Source organism: Onychostruthus taczanowskii, unplaced genomic scaffold, assembly GCF_017590055.1.
Source record: "Onychostruthus taczanowskii isolate IOZ18803 unplaced genomic scaffold, ASM1759005v1 scaffold78, whole genome shotgun sequence".
Taxonomy (NCBI): Eukaryota; Metazoa; Chordata; class Aves; order Passeriformes; family Passeridae; genus Onychostruthus; species Onychostruthus taczanowskii.
The window spans coordinates 783,363-811,173 of NW_024505671.1; the positions used below are offsets into that span (position 1 = coordinate 783,363).

At 37.1% G+C, this 27,811-nt stretch overlaps 1 protein-coding gene across 6 annotated transcripts in view; it reads left to right on the plus strand.

Moving 5' to 3' along the window:
- UTRN (utrophin) overlaps positions 1-27,811 on the plus strand; it is a 341,969-nt gene that overhangs the window by 261,999 nt on the left and 52,159 nt on the right. For all 6 annotated transcript variants that reach the window (XM_041423524.1, XM_041423522.1, XM_041423525.1 and 3 more), the window contains 7 exons: positions 1,055-1,323; positions 3,421-3,567; positions 4,924-5,002; positions 9,941-10,001; positions 20,258-20,319; positions 21,326-21,400; positions 27,330-27,531. In XM_041423524.1, the coding sequence (XP_041279458.1) occupies positions 1,055-1,323; positions 3,421-3,567; positions 4,924-5,002; positions 9,941-10,001; positions 20,258-20,319; positions 21,326-21,400; positions 27,330-27,531 (895 nt within the window). The remainder of the gene's footprint in view (positions 1-1,054; positions 1,324-3,420; positions 3,568-4,923; positions 5,003-9,940; positions 10,002-20,257; positions 20,320-21,325; positions 21,401-27,329; positions 27,532-27,811) is intronic.

The window sequence follows — 27,811 nt, forward strand, 5'->3', positions numbered from 1 at the left end:
TATTCATAGGCAACACTTGAATTTTAATCACACGAGTACTGTGATAAACCTTTTCCAGGGCTTTTATATAGGACTGAATAGAAGGCCAATTGGCTTAGTTTCAGTGCACATCACGTCTCTGCTCCTTCTTTTGTTCTCAGTTTTTTGCATTATAGTTTCCTCTGCTTGCTTTTATGTAGAAGGGGAATCCTCTGAGACTGGATATGTTTGTTTGTCATTACTGAAGCAACTCTTCCCTGATGAAGGAAGCTTTCCATGAGTTTTTTTCAGCAAGGGACCCGCTGGGCAGTAGACAGCAGGACCTGCTGGGGATGTTTTAGGCTTTTCTTTTTAGCTTTGAAGCTGTCTGGGTCTTGCTCAGTCTCAGACTGAAGGTTTTCCATGGTTCCTGGGTTGTGTGGGAATCTATTCACATAAGCCTGAAATTTATGAGAAATAGTACGCCATAACCTTGATTCTTTTTCAACAGCTTCATAGAACATTTGTAGGTTTGGAAAAGCTATTTAAACCAGCCTTTTTGGACTTCAGTGTTTACACAGAAAAACTGATGTAGCGCTGCAGAACCGTGCCCCCCATGGCACTTAATGTACCTTGGGTTTTGCTACTGAATATGAAGAGACATCCTGGTGCCACAGTGAAAGGTGGTGGTAAGAGATCCAGGAACAAAGCCCTGTCCTTGCTCTTTCTACATGAAATGATGCAAAGATTACCTAATGAAGTTTCCATGAAGGAAGAAAGATCTTATATTTCCTTTCCCTGTCCCTCCAAAAGTAACAAATCAGCAGTAACCTGCTGTTACTTTTTGGGTATCATAATATATGGAGGTCAGGAATAGTTTCCTGTCTTCTGATCAGGAATTGTGTTGTCAGTAGGAGTGATTGAGGTTTATTTCAGTTACAGCAAGGTGGCCTTTCTTCTACCTTGTACCTGCTGAAATAAATTAACAGTTGACACTGGACTTACTGACTGTCTTGAGTGTGTATTTCAGGAGCACTACCTGTTTAACCAGACAAAAGTAAGAAATGAACAGTATACCTGTTATTCCCCTCTGCAGAACTGACCTCTGAGGAGAAAGCCTTGAAGATTGCCAAAGCCATGCGTAAGCAGTCATCGGAGGTAAAAGAGAAATGGGAGAACCTAAATGCCAGTGCCAGTATCTGGCAGAAGCAAGTGGACAAAGCATTAGAAAAACTGAAAGACCTTCAGTGTGCCATGGATGACCTTGATGCTGATTTGAAGGAGGCTGAAAATGTGAGGAATGGCTGGAAACCTGTAGGAGACTTGCTCATAGATTCATTACCAGATCACATTGAGAAAACTACGGTAAGTGTGGAACTCCTGGGAAATATTTAGTTTGTTTATGTGTGAGACCTCTCCATTCTAGTCCCTCTAGTCACATACACTGTATGCTGAAATTCTCATGTGCAGTATAAAGTCTTTAAAGACGGTATCTGAAGTCTCAAATAAAGGCCAGAGCTGGGCCACATTCCGAGTGTTGGCTGGGATTACATACACACACAGATCTGTTTGGCCATCAACTGTAACTCTTTTTAGAAAAACATTTAGAGCTTTCTTAATAACACAGAAATAAATACATAGTTTTAATTTATGTTCCTTGACTTTCATAAACTAAACATGTCCATTGTCTATTTTTGTTTGTATGAGCAAATTTGCATTTGCTTTTACTTTAGCCTGGCTTCTCACCAGGATTATTTCAAACTGAAGAACACATACTACCTTATAGTGTTGTTGTGGGCAAACCACTTCTTGCTGCCCAGGATCCATGCAGGTCTCAGCATCCCAAGGCATGGCTGCTTTTGGTGGGTAGTAGTCATCCCCTGCCTAACTTCATGGATAGGGTTGGGACCTGGTAATGCAGAGCTCCCCAAGAAGGAGACTATCTTGTGATAATTAGCATTGTTCAGAAAAGCTGACTGGAAACAGTACAGTGCAGTGAATATTATGGATTCCAGGAGAACGTGTGGGTATGCACATGTAGGTAGAGAAGATTGCTGTTTCGGGCAAATTCAGCATTTACTGCTAAGCTTCTGTTTCACAAACACAGATTTTAATTTTTTTAAGAATGAATATAGCAAAGCATTAGAAGACCCTGGAGTTGTGTACCTGACCATCCATGTCTTCAGCATAGGATGCTGGTGTTAGAAGAATAAAATGGGCTGCAACCAGGTTTCTGTAGATATTCTATGTATACAGTGTCTGTGAATTCACAGGGCTACATTATTTCACATATAGCAATGTAAGCATCCTCTTTCTCCAAATTATATTGTTGCTTTCAAGGTTAATGGAACTGAAATCTTTAAAACAAAGGCAGTCAAAGGTGAGTTAATATCTAGACTGCTGTTGATTTGAAAAGAGTAATGAATCTCTTCCTTCTTCTCATATTTTAATATAGATGCTAAAGCAAGAAATAAGATGCTAATGCTGTATAGCTCCTTTTTCTCATGCTAAGAAGTGATCTGTCATATCGTAATGGCTTTTTCTGTAAAGTAGATGAAAGCAAAGTCTTTCAGATTTTCATTGCTGTGGAAAAACTGTAACATTTGCTGAAACAATAGGGGCCAACTCGCTGTCCAGAAACCCAGTGTTTCTTTCTTAACAGTATGTTCTTTCTGTTCCTTGGCCTAATGAGAGTGATTATTGAAGGGAGGTAAATAATTAAATTGTCCCAAGAAAATACTTCCTTTACAGCTGTTTTGGGCTCATTTAATGATGTTTAATCAAGCTGTTTACAGGATTGAACATTTAACTCCTCACAGCAAGCAAGACATTTGAAGCATCTTTTAACTGTAACTAAACTTGCATCAATTTTGTCTTAATACTGTATTTAGTTCGATTTGATTCAATAAACCTTTTACTTCTTTTTAGTCATTGTAATAGCTTTACTTTCTGGTTCTAATCAGGTAAAACAATGTACTGCTTTTCCTTAGAAGATACATTCCTTCATGCTTTGCTAGTTCAATAATAGTTTTTAAATTGAATTTTTGTCAGCTGCTTAATACTTGAAAACTATAGCTACTGAACAATGTTTTTCTTAAGAACAGTTGGCAGGCTCTATACTGGTAAAGCTCCTAATATAGCATTGTGTATTTCCCTTTGCAAAGAAAAGCTCTAAAGCTTTACAGCACTACAAAAAAACCAAATTAATTAAACCCAATTAATTCTTTTAGGGGTGTAATTTGCTTATGGACATTTCAGTAAGTTTCATACTTTTTCCTTAAAGGTGGATATGAGTGATACAGCAAGAATATTGAAGTGAGTGAACTTTCTCTGCTGAGAACTGCCTTGTGTGCAGTTGTTTAGCATAAACTGCCACATTGGGCAAGTCAGCACCATGTGGAGTTTACACTTTTGTGCTGCTCAGATGTCAACTGGACGTAAGTGTCTTTCTTACTCTTCTAGGCTTTTAGAGAAGAAATTGCTCCAATCAACTTAAAAGTTAAAACAGTGAATGATTTGTCCAGCCAGCTGTCTCCACTTGACCTTTATCCATCTTTAAAGATGTCTCGTCAACTGGATGATCTCAATATGCGGTGGAAACTTTTACAGGTATTCTTCTGATTATGTACAGCAGGTGTGGGGAGGGATATTTCTCACTCTCCTCTCTTTTCTTAAAAGATTCACTTATTACCATTTGTTCATTACTTCTGTCACTGAGGTGTTATTCTGTTAGTACCAATGCAACAAAAGGAGCTGCCTTTCCTGCTGTAGCTTGATCAAAAGCTTTTCCTTTCAATCTATTTCAGTGGTTTATTCAAACAGGAAACTGCAATAAATTCTGGGAAATAGTGGGAATTCTTGCTTTTGTGTGTCTTGTGGCAGTAATTTTACTGCACAAATCTGTGTCACCAAAAACTGGTGTAAAAATTTTTGTTGTTTCCAGCTTGTGTGAAAGCTGTTTTATTGTCTTTGAATGTTCAGTTTCTGTAGGAAATTTCACTTAAAGTGATTTAAGTATTAGTAGAACTATAACAAGATATATGCTATAGTAATTTAGCATAAAAAGCAGAAGAGGATATGCTTAGAGATTCAATTTGCTTAGTTATGATTATTGTGCTTAAATGGTCTGAGAAAGGTAAATCCATGTGCCTGATTACAGCTGAAACTCATCCTTTGTTTCATAGTGAATGATTTAGTGAAGTTTCTTACATCAGTTAAAGTTCATTTATGAATTTTTGAAATTTCTCCTTTTTTGTGTTTATTTTTGAAGGAAATACTTATTACATCTCTAGTGAGGATGTTGGGAATGAATTTTCAAAATCTAGGCACCAGTTTGTTGGCCAGTAGTTTTGAATGAGTCACTTCTGAGAGTCAAAGCTGTAATTGTGTCATATCAGACCTTTCCTTTCCTAATATCATTTGGTAGTGGGGTTTCTTTTCTTATTTTGTTTGTCGGTTTATGGTTTGGTTTTTTTTTGGGGGGTGGGGGTGGGTATTGTGTGTGTCCTCTCAAATTTAGTTAACCAGGCAACCAAAGTACTGCTACTGGAGTTTCAATTAGACTGAGGGTCATCATGTCAGCTGGTGAAACACCATCTTCCAAAATGGTTCTGTGCTGGAAAGACAGCATGAGATCAATGCAATCAAACTGAGACCTGCTGACTATGGGAATTTGGACAACAGAAGAGTTGAGAGGAGGTCAGAAATTTCAGCAGCTGGCTGTAGTCACCATAAAACTACTGTTGTTATTGATCTACAGTTCTCACACCAGAACACTGCAAGAGAGAAACAGGATTCTCATTAAGCAGATGAAAGAAAAATATGTTGCCTTAAATAGGTAGACGTCAAAAAATTGCTGTGACACACAAACAAATTAATTTCACTAGAAGAAATCCAAACAAGTGATTTTCTTATCCTGTCCTTGGTGTTGCAATGTAGATTTTGAGTGTGTGTGTTTATGTGTAGGTGTCTGTAGAGGATCGTCTTAAACAGTTACAGGAGGCACACCGAGATTTTGGACCTGCATCACAGCATTTTCTTTCCAGTAAGTCCCTTGAATTAATAGATGCATGTAAGATATGATGACTTTCTCAAACGCTGACTGATCTTTACTCCATGTTTCCCTATGGCTTGAGGAAGTTCCTCTTCCATGATATTATCTATCATCTCCTTGTTTTTGTAGGGATGTTTCATCTTCATAATTTCATTGACATTTAGTGTGCTTCCCACTCTGTCTTTCTGAGATGAGTGTGCCCTCACTGCTTTATTCTTTGTCCTCTGCTGCAGTGTCTGACCAGTGACTGTTCCAGAATCTTTGCGTGCTTGTAACAACTTTTCATCCTTTGCCAACTTTTTCGTCTGTTTCCTTTTGCTTTGTCACTTGCTGGGATGGCACAAAGGAAGAGCTCCCTGGATTTTTCTTGTTTTTTTGAAGGGTCTGTGTCATACATTCCTGGAACTTCTAGTAAAGGGCTGGGAAAAGCACACACGCATTGCTTCCTCAGGACCTATCCTTGCATCTTTTTAATGAACGTTTTAGAGGTGTAAGCCTATAATCTCACATCCACTAAGAAGGCAAAAACTGAGTGTATATAATTGTTATGCATAGATAGATTGTGGTATTGAGGTCCATGTTGGTTTCCTGATGTTCCAGCCTACCTGCCATCATCAGAGCTAATGAGACAGAATTTTAACCCTATCACCTCTCCAGTTTTTCACTGAGAGCTTCCATAAAAAATATAAAATTATTGCAGGAGTTGTGAAGTCAACATAAAAATGAGCAGATCTTTTCCAGAGATTCTGAAGTAGTGTATGTCACTGTATAGCTAATATAATTTAAATCACTAAATAAATCTAAATGTTTTTTCTTGACTTATGTTACAACCATGTTCTTATTTTGAGTTGACAGTCGTTTTTTCAGTAAACCAAATACAGTGTGTATAAAATATTACAGCTGTTATGCAAACCAGGAATTCCTGGAGCCATTTTGTCCTTTTTTTAAATTGAGAGAACAAACAAACAACTTTATAGGATTTATTTATTTTTAAAAACCCTATTAGAAATATGGCATACTGTTGCCACAGTGGTTTTGTAGCTCTTGTAGTCTCAAACTTGTAACCTGACCAGTATATCTACATAATACCTTGGTAAAAAGATTACAGATCAAGTGCTACCTTTGGCACTGCTGAAAAATGCCAGATGAATGGTTTGTAAGACTAGTCAGTCTAGTGTCTGTAAATAAAGCAGATTAGGAAGCAATGTAGAAGTTGTTTCTCAGAATCTAGCTCTCTTATTCTAGTTGAGGGAGAATTAATGGAAGAGTCCACGTGTAAAACTTGCTGGGGAAGGTTGGCTGGTTTTGTTTGTCTTGTCCTGAATCGTTACCTTGAATTGGCTTACAACATGCCACAATAAAACACCATGCTCACAAGTCTGAGTGGTGATCTCTCTTTGTTGCTGGTTAAAACATTCATAGAATTATGTCCACAGAGACTATGCAGTGCCTTATCAGCATTCCTCAGCCATGTTTAGGGAATATTCTTCAGGCTTAAGGATACATTCAGTTTGTTACATACCAAAGTAAAAAAGGGGAAGTTTCCAGAATGGTTTCCATGTTGATAGATACCACACAGAATTACAGCTAAGAAACACAGTTTTGGAAAAACAATATGTAGTTATTCATTTAAACCATTTGTTAAAAACAACCTCTTTCCCCACACCAACTACAACTAAAGCATCTTAAAAAAACCAACAACAACAAAAAAACCAACAACCAAATATTTTCTAGAGCTTTAGCAAGACTGAGTTAAACAATTTATACCTGCAACTTTATATAGTGTCTGGTAAATGTAAGTCAGGAACAATAAATTCAGAAGTAAAATAATAATAGAAAAAAATAATTAAATCTGGCAAGTCAAAGGCTTTATCCTGAGAGGTTGAAAGACTGTGTGTTCTAAATCAAAAATTTCAAACCTTTTTAGCAGCAGTGACTTCTAGCTGTGAGGAACAAATAGAGTAGTAGTCTGAATAGAACAATCTCAAACTCCCAAGACTGAGATTGATTATATATGTATGTCTTCTGCAAATCTTCATTTCCAAAGTTGCTCTTCTGAATTAGAGGGCAGGTTTTTATCTGTGCTTATCTGACAGCAGCTATTTTCAGTTTACCTCACTTACCTGTTACTCTTCCTCTAAATAGTAAGAAGGAACCATAACTTGCCATCACATCATTTTCAACTGACTAGATCCCAGTTATCATTTAATCAGGAATTTTTGCTAGCAAGACACCTATTTCTGCCTGTTCATCAGATTCATGGAATGATGGAGTATCCCTGTTTGAAAGGGTCTGACCTCAAAAGATCATGTAGTCCAACCTTTTAGGGGAAAGGGAGCCTTGATGAGATTATCCAGCACCCTGGTTCCACCCCTGTTAGTCCAGTGATTTCATTTCTGCAGTGGCCAGAAATATTTCTGTACTAAAAAACCACAGTGCAGCACTTGATACTACTGTGTGACTTCTTGGAACACCAATTGCATGGATTCATGCAGACCATCACTATGAAAGAGCTTCAAAGTCTTTTTAAAAACTACCAAACGATATAAAATGTTCTGTGTTAGGAGTCTGAGGTAAAGCTGTATTAGTAGGCCACTGCAATCTACAATCTCTCTTTTTGCTGAGCTATGTGTCCCCTCCTGTCATTGGGAGGCAGAATTTGGTTGATTTGTTTTTCAGTGCTTTTGAGATGGAAGGTAAGTACTTCTCAAGTTAGCTACTGATCAGTAAATTTTACGCATCCCTAACACAGATAAAGGTGAAGAATCCTTGTAATCCATTATTTCTTGCAAAAAGATTGCTTTTTGCTGCCTCCTGCCTTTAGAAATAGTAACTTGATTTTTTTCTGTAATTATTTTATTTTATTTTATTTAATTTTCCAAGGCTGACGATCCACTACTCTGTTATGTTTTTTGTATGCTTTCTAAGACAAATCCATGAACATCCACAGAACACTGATTCCACATGTTCCCTAACAAACAGTTTATGTCTCCAGTGGCCTGCTCAAAGCATCTCAGCCTTACTAATATCTGCAGGCCTGCTAGTGAATGCCAAGTTGAGAACTGCTATATTCAGTTTACATCAGTGATTTTTAAAAGAGAATGGTAATCTCATTTTCCAGACTTTCCTACAGCAGAGAGCTGGCAGTGTTTTACAAAAATTGTTCCCAAATAAAGATAATATTACTTGGTTCATAATAATTAGTAATTTAATTGATTACATTGTTTAATTCATATTTATGTCAGTGCAGAATATCTATATCTGTCATAGCAAATAAATTGTAGTTAAGCAAATTCTTACTTAGCTGACAGAATTCATGTACGAGAACAGGAGCCACCATTGGTGCCAAATTGCAACACTAGAGAATGAAACTCTAAAGATGATGACCACTTTCATCTATCAGGTTGATTTTACTTTTTTTTTCCTCAGATTTATGAAGATCTAAGGATTATTTTTTAGCAAGCTACATCTGTTTGAGCACTTAGCCTTTATTATGTTTTTATCTAAGTCTTTATTGCAAATGTTACCTTCTTCAAATAAAGATGGAATTTTCTCTTGTTTTTTCCAGTAATGAAAGTGGTTTACTTTATTCCTGTAATTTCCCAAATATTATTCCCAGTTAACCTGTCTTCCAGTACATGAATATTTCTTAAATTATAAACCATGGTATTTTGTGTGGTTTAGGAAGAGGTGACAGCCATGAAAAACCCTTGGGCTCCAGCCAGCTGGTAGCAGGGCAAGGCCCATCTCTGTGTAGCTGCAAGAGCCTATGGGGCTTTTACAGCTTGTAAGGCTTCACTGCAGTTTTTAGGGGTCTTGAGGGAAGAGGAGAAAGTTACTTTCAAGTGGATTTTTTTGTTTTTCCAAAGAGGGATGAATCCTAAAGTGGGCCAAGATTGCAGAAAATCACATTAATCAAGAGTTTAAGTACTTGAGATCCAGTGTGGATCAAAGCTGTGTCTCATTTTACCAGAGCCCTAAATGGGGGCTGTCAGGACCCCAGAGCAGGCGCTCTGTGTCAGCAGCGCTGCCGTGTGTGTGCAGTGTAAATTCATTTCATTGCGGTGATCGCGTGTTCCTGCCTGTTCTTTCAATCTCTGCTTCCACAGGGAATCCAGTGCAAGGAGCTTTTTTCATGCTGGAGCCCTAATTACCCAGGCACTAGTCTGGTAATTTCTGATATGTGTACTTATGACTTTTCAAAGACAGCTATTTTTAAGTTGGGTGCCATCAGTCCTGTTGGCCTGAACACTTTTCACCTTTTATCTCTTGGGCTCTTTAGATCAGTAGAGTTGCAGTGTCATGCACGACTTCATGCCTTTTTCAACTCAGTGTGCAGAAACCTTCCTGATATTGTGGATGATATCTGATTTGCATAAATTCTGCAAAGATTACAGTTCTTTGTCAAGGAGTGCTAAGACAAGTTTTACTTGTTTGGTTTTTTTCTTGGCCATAGAGTGTTAATCAATATTAATTTGAGTTGCAAATAGGAACTAAGGGTTGTAACTAATAAAAACAAGGTTGCTATTTCTTCTTCTTGTTCTGTTGCAGAGCATTATTTATACTAGTGGAATAATTTATTTTAAAATCATAAACTGATAATAGTCCTATAAAGGTAGGAAAACAAGTGTCTGCAGTTTCCCTAAATGCCTAGCTTGCTTGCTCAGAATTTATCATCCTTCTTTGAAGTAGAATCAACACATTTGTTTTATTTCCAGTGTGGCATTAAATAGGTGCCTTTAATCATCCTGATAGATTGCCATCATTTTCTTCTGCTGCTATTCTAATTACTGAAAGTAGTCTGGGAAATATTAACTGTTTCAATTTAATTTATTATAACCATATTAATTGTAAAATAAATAAAAGATATTTAGATTCTTTTAGTATGACAGGTGTTTTCTAATAACATCCTTTTCTTTATTTCCTCAGCCTCAGTACAGTTTCCATGGCAGAGATCTGTTTCACATAACAAAGTGCCCTATTATATCAAGTAAGTTTTCCTTGATTCTATTTTTCTGAAGTATAACAGAGTGCTGTCACCATAACCTAGCAGAAAAACATAGGTACTAAGTAGTTGCCAGAAACGCTATTGAGATTTTCTGTATGTAGTGTTATGCTGCCTATATTGTAAAGTAATGTTTAGTGCTTTGTGTGCTGCATGATGTAGAAATAGATAAAAACAAGTCACTGTGGCAAACCCTAATTAAGAGCCTCACTCCCATAAGAAACAGCAGAGGCACTCCAGTGTAATACACTGTCAGTGTTCAAACTGGACTTGTTCTTGTGTGTGTGACTCATTCAGAGTACAAACTGTAGAGGGGAAAAAATTGAATACATAATGTATTTAAAATCACAAAGTTCATAACCTAGAGCAGGACAGTGGTGACTAATATCTATTGAGCCTGTTCATAATTTTGTGCAAAATTGCTTTGTAAATAGACTGTTCTTTTGTCATCTTCTTTACTTTATGGTAGTTTTTATAGTAATTGAAGTTAAGGGAAATTTTACTCAGATATAAATATTTACAAAAATTTTACAAATACCTTGATTACCAACAGGTATGGTTGAGATACTTATTTTGAAAATAATAAGGAATACCTAAGTTAGAGGTGTGGAGATCTTGACATGTTCAATAAAGAGCAGTCCCTTTGGTTTTTTTTTTTAATCTACCGGTGTTCATTTTGTTTGCCTGTACTTTTAAGGTCAAATACTGCAGCTTGAGAGGAGGATAGGTCTTTGCTAGAAAGGTAAATGAAATTTTAAGAAGGTACCGTGTATAAACGACACCCAGAGTAGTTCATTTTAGGCTGAAGGAAATCTGTGTCTAAAATGTTATCAGTTTGGGTTTGGGAAAAGAGTAGGGTTTGTAAGTCTGTAGGATGACAGTGAAATGGACCTGAAGATAGTTCATTTTAAAAGAACATGAGGATTTTTTTACTATTGCATATTGCTCATAACTCTGAGAGCCACATGTTGTGCATCAAACAATTTACAAGTACTTGAGAGCTTTGAAAGCAGGTAGCAATAAATCTGTCAATCAAATCTGTTAGCATTCTTGAGATGTGGCAGTTGTTTTTTAACTGTCATATGAAGATTAATTTCTTTGAAGGGTCTGAATAGGTAACCAGAAAAAGCAAAAACCTGCTATGAACAACCTTGAATTCTCTATAAAAGCATTTGTGCTTCTGCTCAAAAGTTTTGCAAGAGGTAGCAAAAACTGTGACATGCTAGAGAAGAGGTTCCTGCCTCCCTCCCAATGGAAGAAAAGAGGGCAGAAGTTGGATGTGGAGGCACATTCACTGCTCAGACTCAGGCAGAAGTGCTGTTAAAATGATCACACCTGCAGCAGTAATTCAAGGAAAATGATGAAGTGGCAAACTACTGGAAGCAAGAGGAAAACTATGCTAAACCTGTTATTTTTTCTTGTGGGTATGTCCTTATTGGACACTGAATGATCTGTGTTCCTGTTCTACCTTATCAGAGTCAATAGCTGGAGTTGGGGGCATGAGTTGGTCTCAGAGGATTCTGTGGAACTCACCAGTTCATTCAGAGTTGGGGAACAGAGATAGGAACAGATGGAACAAACAAAGATATACCTTCTGATCTGTGCTGAGCAAAGCAAAGATTTTACACTTTAATATTTAATATGTATATCTTTTTTTTTCTTATGTAATACATTCTTCTGAGTTTCTGAGGTTCTCTCTTACCCTACCTCAGCAAAAGTTCAGGTTTTGAGAAATACTTTTTTTTTGTGTGTGTGTGTGGTTTTTTGTTTTGTTTGTTTTTTTTCATTGCTGGTTCAGAAGAAAACCTTTCCAATATGTGCACTAGGTACAATCCTTCAAGCACACCAGTTGGTGGCACAGTATTTCCTGGGACAGGCTTTGCTCCTGTAGCAGTGTGTTGGTGGCCCTAGAGCTTGATTGTGGAATGAAGCCAGCTGGGGCTCAGAAACAAAACCCAGCATCTCTTAGAAATTGTTTTTAATGGTCTTTCACAGAAAGTTTGGTAGGGGGGACAAATGCAGGGCAAGTTCTTTGAGGGTAGAGGTCTTTATAGTAGCAGAGACCTGTTTTATTTTCAGGATAGCTTTACTGGAGTCAACAAAATTAACTGTTGCATCTTAAATAAGACTTTCCTAGTAATCTTTCCCTACTTTCAACATGATATATGCTGCTGAAGCAATGTCTTGATTCTTGTGTCTTGAAAAGGAATGATGGTACATGTAACTAGTGGGATTTACTTTTTGAAAAAAACTTGAAGGTTTCAGTAGCTTCACAGTCTGGAAAGAAGACTGACTTTTGCAGTTTCCTACATTTTTTTTTTTTTTATTTCTTACTGATCTAAACATCATTGTTTTCAGCAGCATCTAGATCAATCAGAGAATTGTGGAAGATAAAGGAGAAAATAGCTGATTCTGAACTTCATTTGCTTTGTTATGATGAGGCTGGAGAGTACTCTTGGGTTTAAATACCTTTTTAAATCTTTGTCTGTTACTTAATTTCAGACACAGTTTAAATAATAGAGGAAAACAATACTGACACAAAAAACTTACTAGTTTGGAATGATTACATGGAGTAAGGCAATTCAAGAGAACAGTCAATAAGATTTAATGATTTTTTTTAATACAGAAAGAAAAGCTAGGAAAAAGAGAGAAACTGATTTTTTTTAAATTATACTAACACCTTTCAATGAGTTGCCTTTGATGTAAAGCACAGCATGAGTAGAGGGAACAGCTGCAATAAGTCTCAAAAACTTTATTATTTGAGAGCAACTGACTGTATTTACAAGAAGACTTCTGTGGTCAGAGGGAAGATTTGAGATGCCAGTTGTTCATTTTATGGTATAGCAGGACAAGGATAATAAAAGTATGATCCAGTGATTGGTGGCTGAAAAATGAGAAGTTTTAAAAATTAATTTTGAAAGGGAAATAAATGCTAATTGAAATCAGGTTACTTAAATTCTGAATAAGAACACTTTTTTTAGACAACCATGAATTTGTAACTTTGCTTAATTTTGATAGCTTTTTGTCTGTGTCCTTGAATTAGAAATGTTAAATATTCAGAAAGTCACATAGCTGCAGATGATGATGTAGTTGTACCTGTGCTGAGTATTTGGGAAAAATAAGAAAAAAGAACCAACTGCAGTCTTCAGTTTTATTGCACACAGAATGTAGTTTAAAAATATTAGAGAACTGCACCTGAGAAGGCAGGAGAAAGTACTTTAGGTAGCAATTAGTCAATAAGGAGAGTGTCAAAATGATGCAAGATGTCTGTATTTTCAGATAAGAAACACTTTGTTTGGTTCCTGGCACCAGAGGTAGCTTGCATTTACATGGGTAGAGAGAAGTGGCTCAGTGGAAGGTCTTTGGTGTGGTGACTTTGGAGTCCAGTTTGTTGTCCCCACCCCATTTGCTAATGGTTGACACGTCTGCCCTTTCTGGGGTTGTATTTAATCAGGTAATGAGGCACAAGAACAATCAAAAAGCCAATGTACAACCTCCTCTGCCCTCTAAGTTCAGACAGAGGCAGTCTGGTTTGGGGTATTTTGGAAGGAATCAACTATCCTGCTTAGCTGGAAGAAGGATTTTCAGGTTTATCAAAATGTGTGTTTCCTGGGGTATGGTGGATATTTGAACTGAACTTACACACATGATTTACCCTGTCACTTTTCTTCCCTTGAATTGTCTTACTATCAAAGCCAGATTTTTGAAATGTTGCTGATTCTGTTGATGTGATTTTAATCTAATCCTTTTTGCCTTCTGTTTGATTTTTTTTCTTAATACAGTTATAGAATACTTTGTATTTCTGTAGTCTGTAGACACAATTCAATGTAAACCTTAAAAATTCAATGAAAACCTTAATCTGTAAAATCTTGATGCTGCTGGAAAAAAAAAAAAAAAGCCTAGTCTTTCGTACTTTTTCAATTGAACAAATAAGCATATGGAAGGGAATGCAACACAGAAGGCACAGTATTTACCAGTGCACTTTATGCAATAAAAGTGTGAGGTTTGGGCAAAAGGTTTGGCAAACTTGCCATTGAACACATTTTTCATAGGCTGATTGATAAATATTTGAGATTTAATAGGGAAAATTTTTTGTTGTTGTTAATTTCTAATTATTTGGATCATACAAATAAGATGTCCTTGGCCTTTGTAACAGTAAATTAAAAAAAAATAAAGCCTATATTACATTACATTTCAATAAAAAATATTCTAAAAAGAAATAGAATACTAAATTAAACACTATAATCATTAAACATCCATGAGGGAAACATGATGAATATGCAGAAAGCATAATTACCCTAGCATTTCTCACTGTTTTTCTTTTAACTATAATTTAAGTGTTCTTTGGCCATGTACCTTTCAATGCCATAAATTATTAGATATTTGTGCTGTGCAGAAGAAACAAAAAGGCAATACAGAAGAGCTTGCAGTGAGTTTAATCTCATTCAGGGCATTACATAGGGAGAGCAATTTCTTGTTGCAACCATTAAATTGATCGATATCAAACGCCATAGTTGCCTTGCCTTTTCTGTAATCCTGCAAAGTGGCTGGCATCACCAGCGTCTTAGAAATTCTATTTTATCACTCCCATATTTTGTTCAGCCTTATGGACAGGAATAAAATGTTTCCTGCTTCTCCATTTTTTAAGACTCTTCAAAAAGTCTTTGCTGATGTTTGGTTTATGCCTGTGTGTAGAAGAGGGGGAGAAGTAGAGGAGCAGAGAGAAAAAAAAATTCTTATTATAAATATATCCATAATCTCATTCTTATAAGTATTAGGTGTTTCCCTTAGAAGAGGAAAAAAAATCTAATTTACAGAAAGAGATAATACAAGTTTGAAGGTTTGAGAGTTTCTTCAATTACCAGTTCCTGTGCTCGTCTTCATTTTCAATTAAAGAAATGCAGTAGCACATTTCTCTGGAGTGATTTCAAAATATCTGCATATAAATGGTTCTACCAACCTCTAAGGTGCAATACCCTTGTGATGCATTATGCCAACTCTTTTCACCACAAAACAGTATTTTCTAATGGGCTTTAAAAAAAGAAATGAAAATATGCAATATCTAGCCAAAACACCATGACATAAAGAGGGGATGTTATGCCATTTGAAATTTGGCAAGGGTAGCGAAATAAGAGTTCTGAGTGCTGTTGATTCATTAGTGATCAGTAAAGATTCTGATTTTGGGTATTGTTTTGTGCAAATGACCACAGGAATAGAAAGGTACTTTAACATCATGCCAGAGTGCTGTTTCTTGTGGTGTTTGCCAGTGGTTATCAACAGAGGCCTTGTCCATGATAAGAAGTGATAAAAAATACCCACAAACTGTTTCCAGTTTTCTTTTTTGTACAATAAAAGCTGAAAAAGGAAAGCTGGATTTTTTTCACAACTCCATTAGCATCTTGAAACACCTGGAGATGTTGAACTTAATCCATTAATTTCAATAGGATTGTTTTTTTCTTTCTAGAGCATAAATTAAATTACATGCTAAGTGTTTCTCAGTTTTTTTATTTACAATCAGGAAGTGTTTTTAAATGGATTATCTTTGCCAGTTATAATTAGAAAGCTGCCAGCAAACATAATGGATAAGAAATAGATTGTAAGGGCAAATGTTTGTCATGTAAGCTTTGGAGCACTTCGTTAGGATGTGGGTGGTTTGTAGTTTGGAGTATTTTATGGTTATAATGGTTTTTTTGTTAGTGAAATTTACATAAATGCATTTATACTTTTTAATTTACACTGTTTTGTCAGATAATATATAAATGGATTCATGTTTTGCTGTGTGGCTCATATTGGGTCCATAAGTTTGGCAGAAGAGATTTAGAAGACTCTTCCTCTGAATTACTCATACTTTTGATAGGACCAACAAAAAAAAAAATCTCTTCTCAGTGAAATGCTTTTAATTCTTCCCTGACTAAACCATGAGGAAAGATGTAATATGTTCATACCCACTTGTGTAACTGCCCTGTAGGGCAGCTCGCTTCTGTAATAGCAGAAATCCCTTCTTGTGCCATCCACTGAACAGAATGAAATCTTGTACCCTGGGCTCCTGTACACCTTGAAAAATTCTTTTTTTTGGGTGCCATCTACAAGCAAGGTGAATAATGGGCCCAATTGTTGTTCACCTTCAATCAAAGTTAATATCACCTCACTCCACGAGTAGTTCTTGACATTAGTAGGGAGCTTACAAGAGAAGGTTCTCCTTGCATTGTCATCACTGTGACCTGGGACAGAAGTGCCATGCTAGGTGTAACAGAAAGAGAAGACTCTGCAGGTTTCTCTGCTCTTGGTTAAATGCTTGCTTTGAAACTTTTCAGAAGTTCAGTGAGAAGATTTTTTTTATAGCTCTTATTAAATTTACAATCATGTGGTTTTTTCCATGGCTTTGGCCAGAGAAGTCTGGCTCTGGTGCCTGAAAGAAACCGACGCATGGAATATATTTGGTGATGGTAGCAGCACTGCCTGTGACAGTGAAGCTGCTGCCTCTCTTGACCTGAACAGACTGGTGATTCATTCACTTTGAGCCCATTCCTCTTCTCTCTGGGATCCTTGTTACGGAATTGCTTGGCTGTTACCACTGGTTTCTTGCTCGGTGTTTTGGGATTAGTCTGGCACAGTCGCTCTCTGTAGTCATTTAGCAGCTGTCAGGTAGTACTGACTTGAAGGAATTGGAAGGGATTCTCTCTTGCCTTTTTTCTGTTGCACCAGATGATGTTCACTTGGCCTCCTTTCTCACAAATTCTGCGTGGCATAGAAAGAAACTGAGTGATAAGTTTTAAAAGTCCATTGGTCTTTATGCAGTCTGGCACAAATTTCTTTTGCAAATAAAATAGAAACAGAAAAATATTTTATGGCCACTATTTTATTAGATGTAAATTTCATGTTCTGTGTTTTTCTGTAAAGAGAAAATTTAGCTGTTCAAGTATTTACTGCATTAAATGGAAAAACAAGATTACAGTACAGGATACAGAAGTTTTTGATATCGCATTCACTTTTTCCACTTCATGTTAAGTAAGCACAAAATAGAAAAAAATCATATTTTTATGGCATGTTTTCACTATTAAAGTGATTTTAGTCTTTCAGATAAAACTGTACTGAAACTCTGTATTTAAAGTATACTATTTCAATAATGAAACTGTTTGCTCTTAATTCTTGATTTAAGGGATAAAGTTTGATTAGTAAAATCAGTTCTTATTCATTGCATATGGGTTTATAAATTACTTACAAGCCAGAGTCTAAATTGCAATTAACTATACCCACATCCTAATTAAGTATTGCAAATGCGTAATGAAGTATATTTCCAGAGGGGGAATTAAAAAAAGGCAAGGATTTATCCAAGCATTTAAGTATTTTTTCTTCCATGTTTTTAAAAATTTAAAAAGAAAAAAAGAAGAGAAAAGGTCTCTGGACTTAGCTAAATAAACTTTGCATTTCTGCTGCAGCTCTCAGGAATATCCTCACAGCACCTCACTAGTCAGGAATATATTTGTTCATGAAACCATATGTTTAATGCCAGAAAACAGGGAACTGGGAAATAATGGCTGCAATTCAGCAAAGTCCCTATGACCACAGCTGGTTTTGTCGTCATAGTTTCTAAGGCAGTAAACAGGATTTGACTCACCTAAATTGCATGTATTTTACATGCAGTGCTTGTGTTGATATTTCAGCCTTTAAAATAAAGGGAAATTTATTTCTGTGTATACATGTATTTACAGCTTCTGTCACAGTACTGCCACCTACCTTTATTTTTCACATAAAAGATTGAAGGTGTTTTAGTTAAGGCTTTATTTTTCTCAGAATATCCTAAGAAATCCTTTTTCACTTAGAATGTTGACAGTAAAATCACCAGTTGTTTTGGGGCTTGAGTTTTGTTTTGGGGCTTGAGTTTTGGAAGTGGCTTCTTAGAGAATTTGAGTCAAAGCCATGTCTTTAAAACAAGCTTTATTAAACTGATCACATATTATATTCATTTCTGTGGGCAGTCACAGTGGATTTAGTCAACAATTCTAAATGGGCAACATATTTATGGCATCCTGTTAACATGATAATGCAGACATTTGGCAGCTTTCAGAGTAGTTTTGAGATTATTAAATAAGTTGAGCAGTATGAACTATTACATTGTATTTCCTGCTCCTGTTTACTTCAGTATTTACTGAAGCTGTATATGTTCTTTTTGTTGATATACTGTAGTCTTTTGACACCAGGGTGAGAATGCTGGACAGTCACTGGCCTTTACCATGGCAAAGCATAAAATCGAAATCTATTCTTTCTTGTTGCTGGCTTCATGATTGGTTTTTGTTGGTGTGCCTTTTACAGGAAAAGGATTGTCAATCGACTTCTTTTTGAAATTACTTTCTGGAAAAAGATAAGCATAGTGCTATTTTAGAACTGTCTTTCTAAAAAGTGCAAACCCACTGATTTACTGGCATGCATTAGCTTTAGAGTTTAGCATTACCAGAGCCTTGACCACCTTATTGGAAATTTGAAACATGAATGGAATTCATGTTATAATGATATTAGCATGAAATCAAATAAAAGCTTCTATTCAAGAAGATAAATTTAAGTGTTTTCTTTTGAATTGAGGAGAGTTTACTATTGCATTTTAGAGTCTATCAAGGTCTGATAGAAGTCTTGATTATTGTTTAGATCTCTCGTTTAAATGTAGTCATGTTCAGTCAGTGACTAGGGAGTGATCACAAAGAGGGAAAAGAAGATTTTTACTTCTTGTATTAATAGGAAATACATACTTTGCCTATGAGCTTCCATGAAAAACCCCTCACCAAGTTGTGATGGTGCCAGATAGACAAATGAGATCCATGACAGAGTGTGAAGCATGATGGGGAGAAGCTGTCTCTGAACACCTAGGCTAGACTCAAAGAAGGAAAGGACTGTAAAATGAGGATCATGTCCCATGTACAGAGACCCATTTCAAGCACTTTCCACTGGTGTATGTTTGAGGCTAACGCATACACAAAAGGGTCCTCAGCACTTACTTTGTTAGGAGCTTGCCTTCCCTTATGGTACGTGCCCTGTCTCTGCAGCTCTCTGGAGCAATGACTTTCTATACAATTTTTTTTTTTTTGGTACCACCTAGCATAAAAGAGTTCATTCTTCGTTGTTTTCCTGATTAAAAAGTAAATTTGATGGTAAATTACTTTGCATTCACTGAGGTACAGCCATTTGTATGTAGCAAACGATGATACAGATCACTATGTTTAATACCAAAGTGGCCTTTTTGAAGTCATTATTTACAACCATGTATCCCTCTATGCAGGAAAAAAAGAAGGGTATATTAACAATTTTTGAATAGAAACAAAGGTGAAATACTTAGTGTTCTCTGAGTATTGCTGTTAAATTTGCTAACATAGCATCATTTCGTTTTCATTATCTTTTAAAGGGAATCCTATGATCCTTTTAACATGACCTCTCTGATTAATTACCTTGCAAATCTAGTTCAAATGTAAATAGCTTGTAAGACAAGAATGTGCAGTCATTCCAGCAGTAAATATTGATAAATACAAGTAAAGTGTGGCTTGTAGGAGGGAATTGGAGATTTCAGTGGACCTGACATAATACATGTTTTGGCTCCTATGGCTGCCTACTTGAAACCCCAATAAATTGAAACAGCAACACTAATCAGTAGGTTAAGGGATGCTGCCTATTGAATCTCTGTTCTGTGAACAGTAGTGTAGAGCCTGTCCCCTAAATCAAGATATTTATTGATTGTTTGTGTGAATGGTGATCAGGTTTCCCATTGGACTCCATGATCTTAAAGGTCCTTTCCAACCTAAATGGTCATGTCGCCTGTTAAATAACTGTTACAGGTAAAGCTTAACATCATTGTCTGTGTTCTGATACATATGCTCAGATATGCAATGAAGATTGAAATAAAATCTCAAGATTTTTATTTCTAAATTGTTTTTATAACTATATTTATAATTTTACAGCACAGGAAATTTTGTACTTTTACCTTATTAGTGTACCTCTTAGCCGTAGGGTCAGAGTCCAGCTCTTACATCACAGTTAGAATCAAAGGTAAATATTGTTAAATATGGGTGGGCTGTTGTCTGACTAACTTTCTGATTATGAAATCAAGGAGCTGGGTGGTACAGATCATGCATTTTAATTAGAGCTGAGGGATTTCTTGCCACTTAAATGCAGAAAATCGGAATATCTTTAAGATTTTATTCTTTGCAAGTGCTTATGTATGTTTCCTGAAACTTTAATGCTTTGTTCCTTTGTAGTCATGAGACACAGACAACTTGTTGGGATCATCCTAAAATGACTGATCTCTTCCAGTCCTTAGGTGAGTGCGTTGATTAAAACATTGTGATTTTTATTACATGAATTAAATCTGCATTTGGATACTGACCATGTTTGAGTTCTCATGACCTGAGTGTAACAGCATTTCCCACTTTGTGATGAGACACGCTTTGCCCAAAATCTACTGCCTTGGTCATTGTATTATATTTTGGCAATATTAAGTCTGAACCGTATACTCTGACTGTATGCTTCAGTGTAGTACCTTGGGTTTTTTTCTTTTAACTTCACAAGGAATTGTGCAATGATACAGGCTCTCTGTATGTTGAAACCAGAGTGCTGGTCTGCAAGGAACTAATTTTGGAAATAAAATAGAGCAGCAATCTTTTCAGTAAAAGCTAAACTGTATTATGGTACAACTAGTTCAATATGCCCTGATAGCATCAACTATCATTTACTATGAAATCTCCAATTCTAAGGAGAGGAAGGGTAAAAATACTGTTAAGTAATGGAAAAAATGCTACTGTACCAATTGGTTTCTAAAACAGCTTACAGCTATGTGACTGTCTCTTTTAAAGCACAGTTTGCAGTCATGGCATATAAATTAGAGCTTAAGCCATTTTTTCTGTTACTGTGACATTTGCTGCCCTCTGTTTCCTGTATGTTATCTGATGGAGTTGTAAATTATTTGAGAAACTTACTGTATTTGAGCACTTGTCTGGGAACTATGTACCGTGCATAATACGTACATGATAATCTCCTGTATATTGTATATGTATATGTATTACATGTGCCAAGATAGTGTTGGCATTTCTGGAGGGCCATTCTCTTTAAAGTCCTGGACTGTCAGAGTCAGGAAGCTTTCCCTGAAGGTGAATTGGACTGAGGTCCTACCTTGTCAGGTTTTTTAATTTGTTCTGATATATGCTATTAATTCATTGCAGAGAAGAGGAGGGATATCAGACTTCTTCCAAAATATGAAGGTTTTTGTGTAAAGGGAAGTTATGAGCTGTACTTTTAGGGCCGCTCACATTTCTGTTCTGCTGTTTCAGCTGACTTGAACAACGTGCGCTTCTCCGCCTATCGCACGGCCATCAAAATCCGCAGGCTGCAGAAAGCACTGTGCTGTGAGTTGGGCCTTGGAGGGAAATTGTTTCTCTGCAGTACTTGGGGGAGGGTCAGCTTCAGTCTAACATCATTAACGGTGGCCCAGAGTCATCCTTGACACACTGTCAACCAACAAAATGGCAATAATTGCCAACAGTAGGTGTCGTTATCGCAAACAAATAAATTAATAAAAAAGAGGTGCAGCAGGTAAGTTGAAATGGTAAACTCACTAAGAATCATTTGTATCTCAAAATTTGTTCTACAGGTAAATTTATTTACTTATAAATTTGTTTTTTTATGTTGCTAGGTATTTAAAAAGCATTTCCTGTTGTATCACAGCTATGGTTTAATTCAGCAGCATGTTGCGTGATTACCATGTCCATTCAAAGTTTAGTAGCCTCAGAAGTGATAGATCAGGAGATCTTGTCCTGGCCTCTGTACTTAGGACTCCTCCAAGTCACACAGCAAAAGTACCACACTGGGTATCTGTGCTCTTTTTGAGTCTCCTGTGCAAAGCAAACTGAATTTTAAAAACTATGGAAAATTAAATACATAAGAACACATACCTAACAGAAAAAAATGGTGAAGTAGAAAAGGTGAAGTAGAAAAAGGTGAGGTAAAAAAAAGGTGAAATAGAAAAAAGGAAACTAGGCAATTTTGTAAGGAGATGTGGGATGTGAATGTGAGTAAAGGCTGCAGATTTTAGACCTTCTGAAATGTCTTGGCAACAGATGGTAGAAAGATGTATGATATTACCAAAATTTCCTCTTACAAATTAGGAGTCCTTGGCATGGAAGGACTTTTCAGCCCTGAAGGGTGAGCAATACTGCAGGCTGAGTAGAAACACAAGAAGTGCAAAGTCCTCCTAGGGGTGCAAGCAGGAAAGTAGTTGCACAGAGGGATCCCTTCCCACCCTCCAGGTGGTTAGTTTTCTTTCTAACCTAGAATACAGCAGTCTGATCTTAGCTGGCCTTCAGATACACATCATGCTGAATGAAGCTGTGCCTGAGATGGCAGCTAGCTACTCCAGAAAGCTGGACTGTATCTGTGCACAGCACAGGCTCTTATCAGTACCTATTGCCAGTCCTTCGTAAGATGTGGTGCCACCAAGGACTACAGCTTCATCTCCCAGCAAGACCAAAGAACATATGAGCTTTTTGCTTATCAGTGTGCAGGGTATAAAGTATTCATCAAAATGTACCTAAAAACAAAGAGCAAAGCAAGAGATCAGAAAGCAGAGTAAAATTCTCCTTGTGTGAGCTACTCTTCAGGGAAGAGTGGGAAAAAACAGACTGCATATGACAGATGCTAATCATGCTGCCTATTTCTGACAGACATAGAGCTTTTCTAGTGACCTGTATAGACTACATAGATAAAGCTTCATTTTTAGTACTTCTAATAAGCTGTGAAGAGGGACGTACTTTCTGCTCATGCTTTTACAGCAGAATATGTCAATTTCTGTAATAAATGCCAGGGTTAGCTCTCCTCATTCACAATTTCAGAAGTGCCCTCCTATTGTCTCCAGTTTCAGGGGAGGGAGTTGGAAGGCAGGACAGAAAAAAACAGTAAGAAGTAAAGAGAATTCTCCACTTCGAAAGAGCTAGGAGTAAAACTTTCATCTCTACAGGTCCAGTCTGCCTTATTATCTATGAAGCTGTTTGTTTACTCCATCTCTGTGCTTCCTGGGAAGAGACAACAGCCAAAAAAAAATCTTTGTCTTTGTTATACATGTGTAGTTAATAAAGAATTGGTTTTATTTTTAGGTGGAGAAAAAGTAATCTTCTGTGCTACTACCATTCGTTTCCGCGTCTGAGCTACTTTAGTCTTCCATTGTATTTCCTGTAATTTTAATTGCAGATGTGTTTTAAAGGTGTTTGGATGCAGAATGCTTCAGAAAGGCTTATGTGCTGAGGCAAAAAAAACATCAAAACAAATCACCAAAAATGCAGATCACTGTTAAATGTGACAAATTGATGTCACAGGTATGGTGTGTGTGCAATGTCAAAGGCATTTTTGGTGGGAACTCACAAGAGCACAGTTGGATCTGGATGTTCCACTTGCACCTGATAGATCTTGACTTTGCAGTGTAAGTGCTTTACAGCAGATGCAGGACCAATTGCACTTCAGAATGTTCATTTGAGAACTGTACTTTAGAAAACTTTGCTGATGCCCTATCTCTTCTTGGTAAGTGTCAAAAAACATCAGCTCTAGGGGAGTTGCTCCCATTTTCCTCATTCTCCTTTTAAAAGAGAAATTAGTGTTGGGTTTCTTGTTTCGTTTTTTGACAGGTAGATTCCTGCAGAGATGTACATTTTCATATATATTTGTAGGTATTTTGCAGGAATCTAAGAAAGGTTGCAAGTTGGAAATAACAAATTCTTAGCCTTTCTGTCTTGGATTACGTGGGGCAGATGTAGGGAGAATGCTTTCCCACTGTAGCAGAAGAATAGGGCCAGAGAGAGTATCCTGTGTTTCACATGTACTGGGCAACTGTGTAGCACCAGGTCCTGATGATATTTTATTCTTGCGCAGCATTCTTTAGCTCATTTTCAAGAAATTATAACGCCCCACATACTGAAGTATAGTACTGAAAGGCAAAAAGGGAACAAAATCACCATGTATATTCAGAATTCTGTTGCTGAGTTCCTCTAGGTGACTTAAAATTTAAGGATGTTAATAGGAATATCAACCACACAAGGGGAAAAAATGGAACATTTAGACATCAGGGACTAGGAGAGCTGTGAGCACTTCGCTCTTTGAGGGAAGAGTGCAGTCTCTTTGCAGGAACTACTATAATTTGCAAGGTCTTTTAAATAAAAAACTCTACAGTAATGCCTGGCTGTTTTCCGTGGGGTTACAGCAGCATCAAATTTGCCATAAGCAGCTGCATGTAGTTACTTGCTCCTGTACCTGTCACTCACACCTGCTTTAACAGTGCTGAATGATATGATTTCTCTTTTTCTTTGGGAAGAAGAGAAAGGGAAGAAATGGGCCTTTTGCCCGTGAGTTGGTTAAAAGCAGGATTGGTCATTCAGCATGTTTAAGCAGGTGCAGAATGGTACTGCAAAAATGCACTGAAACCTGTGTAGGCATAGTGCCAGAAATGGGATGACAGGATAACTGCCTATCCCGAATTTTATTCAGCCAGGTATAAGTGCTGAAGTAAGCAGGAATGGAAGTAATTTCCTCTTGGTGTTCTCCATGGATAGTGCCATCCAAAAGTGTAAGTTTACCTTTATTTGCTTTAGACTTGCTGCGTTTTTTTAATACAAAAATAACGGAAGTACCTCTCCCAGGTCGTTCTGGAATGCTCAGGTAGAAATGTGAATGAGAGGTCTTAATGCCAGCAGATCAAGATATGGAGTTAGCAAGATTAGTGTCTGTTGAATTGCTTCTTTTCAGTGCAAGGATGGTAATGTTATGCCAAACCCAAAGGCTGCAACTTCCTGGCATTCCAAAGCTTTCTGAATATTCACAAGCTTTAAAAAGGGCAGGTTTTGTGTGCTGTCAGTCTGTTTTATGAAGCTAATTACCTGCTTTTAGCCAGCCATTAAGTACCTTACAGAAACATGTTGCAAAATAACCAGAAAACATAAAAACCCCAGACAAACGAACAAAAAACTCCCGCAACTCAAACGTAAAATAAAAGGTAATACGAAAACAAAACCAGCAAACTGGTTGCATTAATTTTTACAGGGTTTTCTTTGTCATTAAGGTTGCTGAAGTCAGGAAGGGTAAGTGTGAAAAGGGAAAAGTGGCCGTCTCTTAAGTTCAGTATCTATGTCATGGGGATAGCAGGTTACCCTCACTTGGCTTCACTCCACTCTCTCCACATCTCAAAAATTAGTCAGGGTTACACTGTGAACTGTTTGTGGGTTCATGTTGGGTTTAGATATGCCTGTGAGCCTTTTGCAGCATATCGCATCCTTTATAGCTATTGCAGAAGATTATGCTGCAGTGAGTGTATTGCCAAACGCTACGGCTACCTCAGGTCAAACTAGTGGCACGGTGTTTTGCTGCAATTACCAGGCTGCCTCTTTGATAAATACATGGCTGGCATTTGTTTGCAAGCCCAAGAGAAGGGCTTAAAATATCCCCAAACAAACAAGAAAGAAAATGAAAAACAAACAAATGTAAACCCAAATCTGATGCTGTGAGGTGAGAACGAATGTACCAATTTTAGTGCAGGAGAGGAAAGGCAAGGGCTGTGAGGTACTGTTTCTCACTTTGCAAAGATGTGAGGAAGGGTAGATAGGGGAAAAGGGAATGCAACCTTCTTTTGTCTGAGTTCTTGACAGAGTTGCTTGTAGTGGTTAATGTTATCTTGCTCTTACTTCTTTTTCTGTTGTACTTGCTTCCCAGCCCAGATAGAGTTCTCCAGTTTGCGCAGGCTGAAAATCTGGGCTACTTATTTAACATTGTTATTCTCCCCCTCTGCTCTTGTGAGATCCCACCTAGGATAATGCATCCAGATCTGGGGTGCTCAGCACAGGAAAGATGTAGACCTGTTGGAGGAGGTCAAGAGGCAAGCAGTGAGGATGGCTGGGGGATGAAGCACCTCCTATGAGAAAGGCTGAGAGAGCTGAGGTTGTTTATCCTGGAGAAGAGAAGGCTCCAGGGAGACCTTAGAGCAGCCTTTCAGTACCTAGGGGAGGCTTATATAAAATTGGGTGAGTAACTTTTTTAAAAGGACAGGTTGTGATAGGGCAAGGAGAAACAGTTCTAAACTGAAGGAGGAGACATTTAGATTAGGTATTAGGAAGAAATTACTTACTGTGAGGAGGGTGAGACACTGGCACAGGTTGCCGACAGGTTGCTCTATCCCTGGTAGTGTTCAAAGCCGGGCTGGATGGGGCTTTGGGCAACCTGGTCTAGTGGGAGGTGTTCCTGCCATGGCAAGTTTCTAGGTTGGAACTAGAAAATCTTTAAGGTCTCTTCCAACAAAAGTAATTTTCTGATTCTATGATTCATTGTGATGATTGGTGAAGAGCAGTTCACAACATGTCAGAGATTGTCATGTGGATTTTTTTTTTCATTTGAGAGATGACATTTATAGTACAAATGTGTTACTGACTCCTCACAAAGAGCTCAGTATGAACTTTTAATATACTCCAACTGCATGTTATGTATATTGTAGCAAGCATACTAATACATTGCAATTATATTTTTAACTTAAAGTCCTTGTTTCTGTAAAAAAAAAGTCACTGAAGTTTATGCCATTTACTTTTCATCTTTTTCACTTTTGCAGAAGAAGGTAGAAGAGCTCATTGATGACCTTTTCTTTTCACCATGCAAACCCCAGATTTTCACAATCACATTTGAATGGTTTTGACAGCAAGATCCTTTTTTCCACTTTTAAAATATCCATTGCATCACCAACTGCTTATAGAAAGAATTCTGTAATAAAAGAGATAAAAATGTTTCAAGAAAGCATAGCATTTAGTGTTCTGGAAATCTACAATAAATAATCTCCCTGCTTTCTTTTAAGCCCTAATTTAGCAACTGCTATTCAGTTAATCGTGCCTTTAGGAAAGAATTCTTACCTAAGAATTTGCTTTGCTTTACATTTGATCAAAAGTGATAGTCATTTTGTAGGATTCTGCTTTATGGTAAATATGAAGAATCCTGTAAAGCCTCATGAATTCCCTGTGTGTGCATCTAAAGTTAGGATCCTCTAAATACACAGACTACTTTAGCAGCTATTTTAATGTTGTTCTGAGCTGTGCAGTGTCATTATAAGGTTTGTATTCTAGGGGTTTTTTTTAAATAAATAGTGCCCAAATGCTGTCGACTTGTCACAAAGAATGGTTTTTCCCTATAACATTACTCAATGAAAGCCACTGGGCTAGTTGTTTGCAGTGTTTGCTATAATTTGCGCATAATTATTGTCAACGTGTATTCACAATTTTATTTTTTTAAATCCCATTATTTTTTAAAATCTATTATTAGTGGACCTGTTGGACCTGAACACGACAAGTGAAGTTTTCAAACAGCACAAGTTGAGTCAAAATGATCAGCTGATTGGTGTCCAGGATGTGATCAGCTGTCTCACTACCATCTACAGTGGACTTGAAGAGAAACACAAAGATATGGTGAATGTTCCTCTCTGTGTAGACATGTGTCTTAACTGGCTACTCAACGTGTATGATAGGTAAGAAAAATGTGATTTTTGTCATAGTGTGTACCCCTAGGAATTATAAATTAGAAAACCTTAAAAAATTCTTTATTAAAAAGTTACCTTATGTTTTTGGCTCCATAATGAAAGTGCAGTTGCATGCAATAAGATGTTTCTTACGCTGTCCTGCTCAGCACTGAAGTAGGATTACACTGCTTTTATTCTACTACCAAAGAAACATTGAAAGGATTTCAAGAAATATGTATGTGAGTAGAGAGCTAGGACACTGCTTTAGCTGTGTTCCGACTGTGAATAT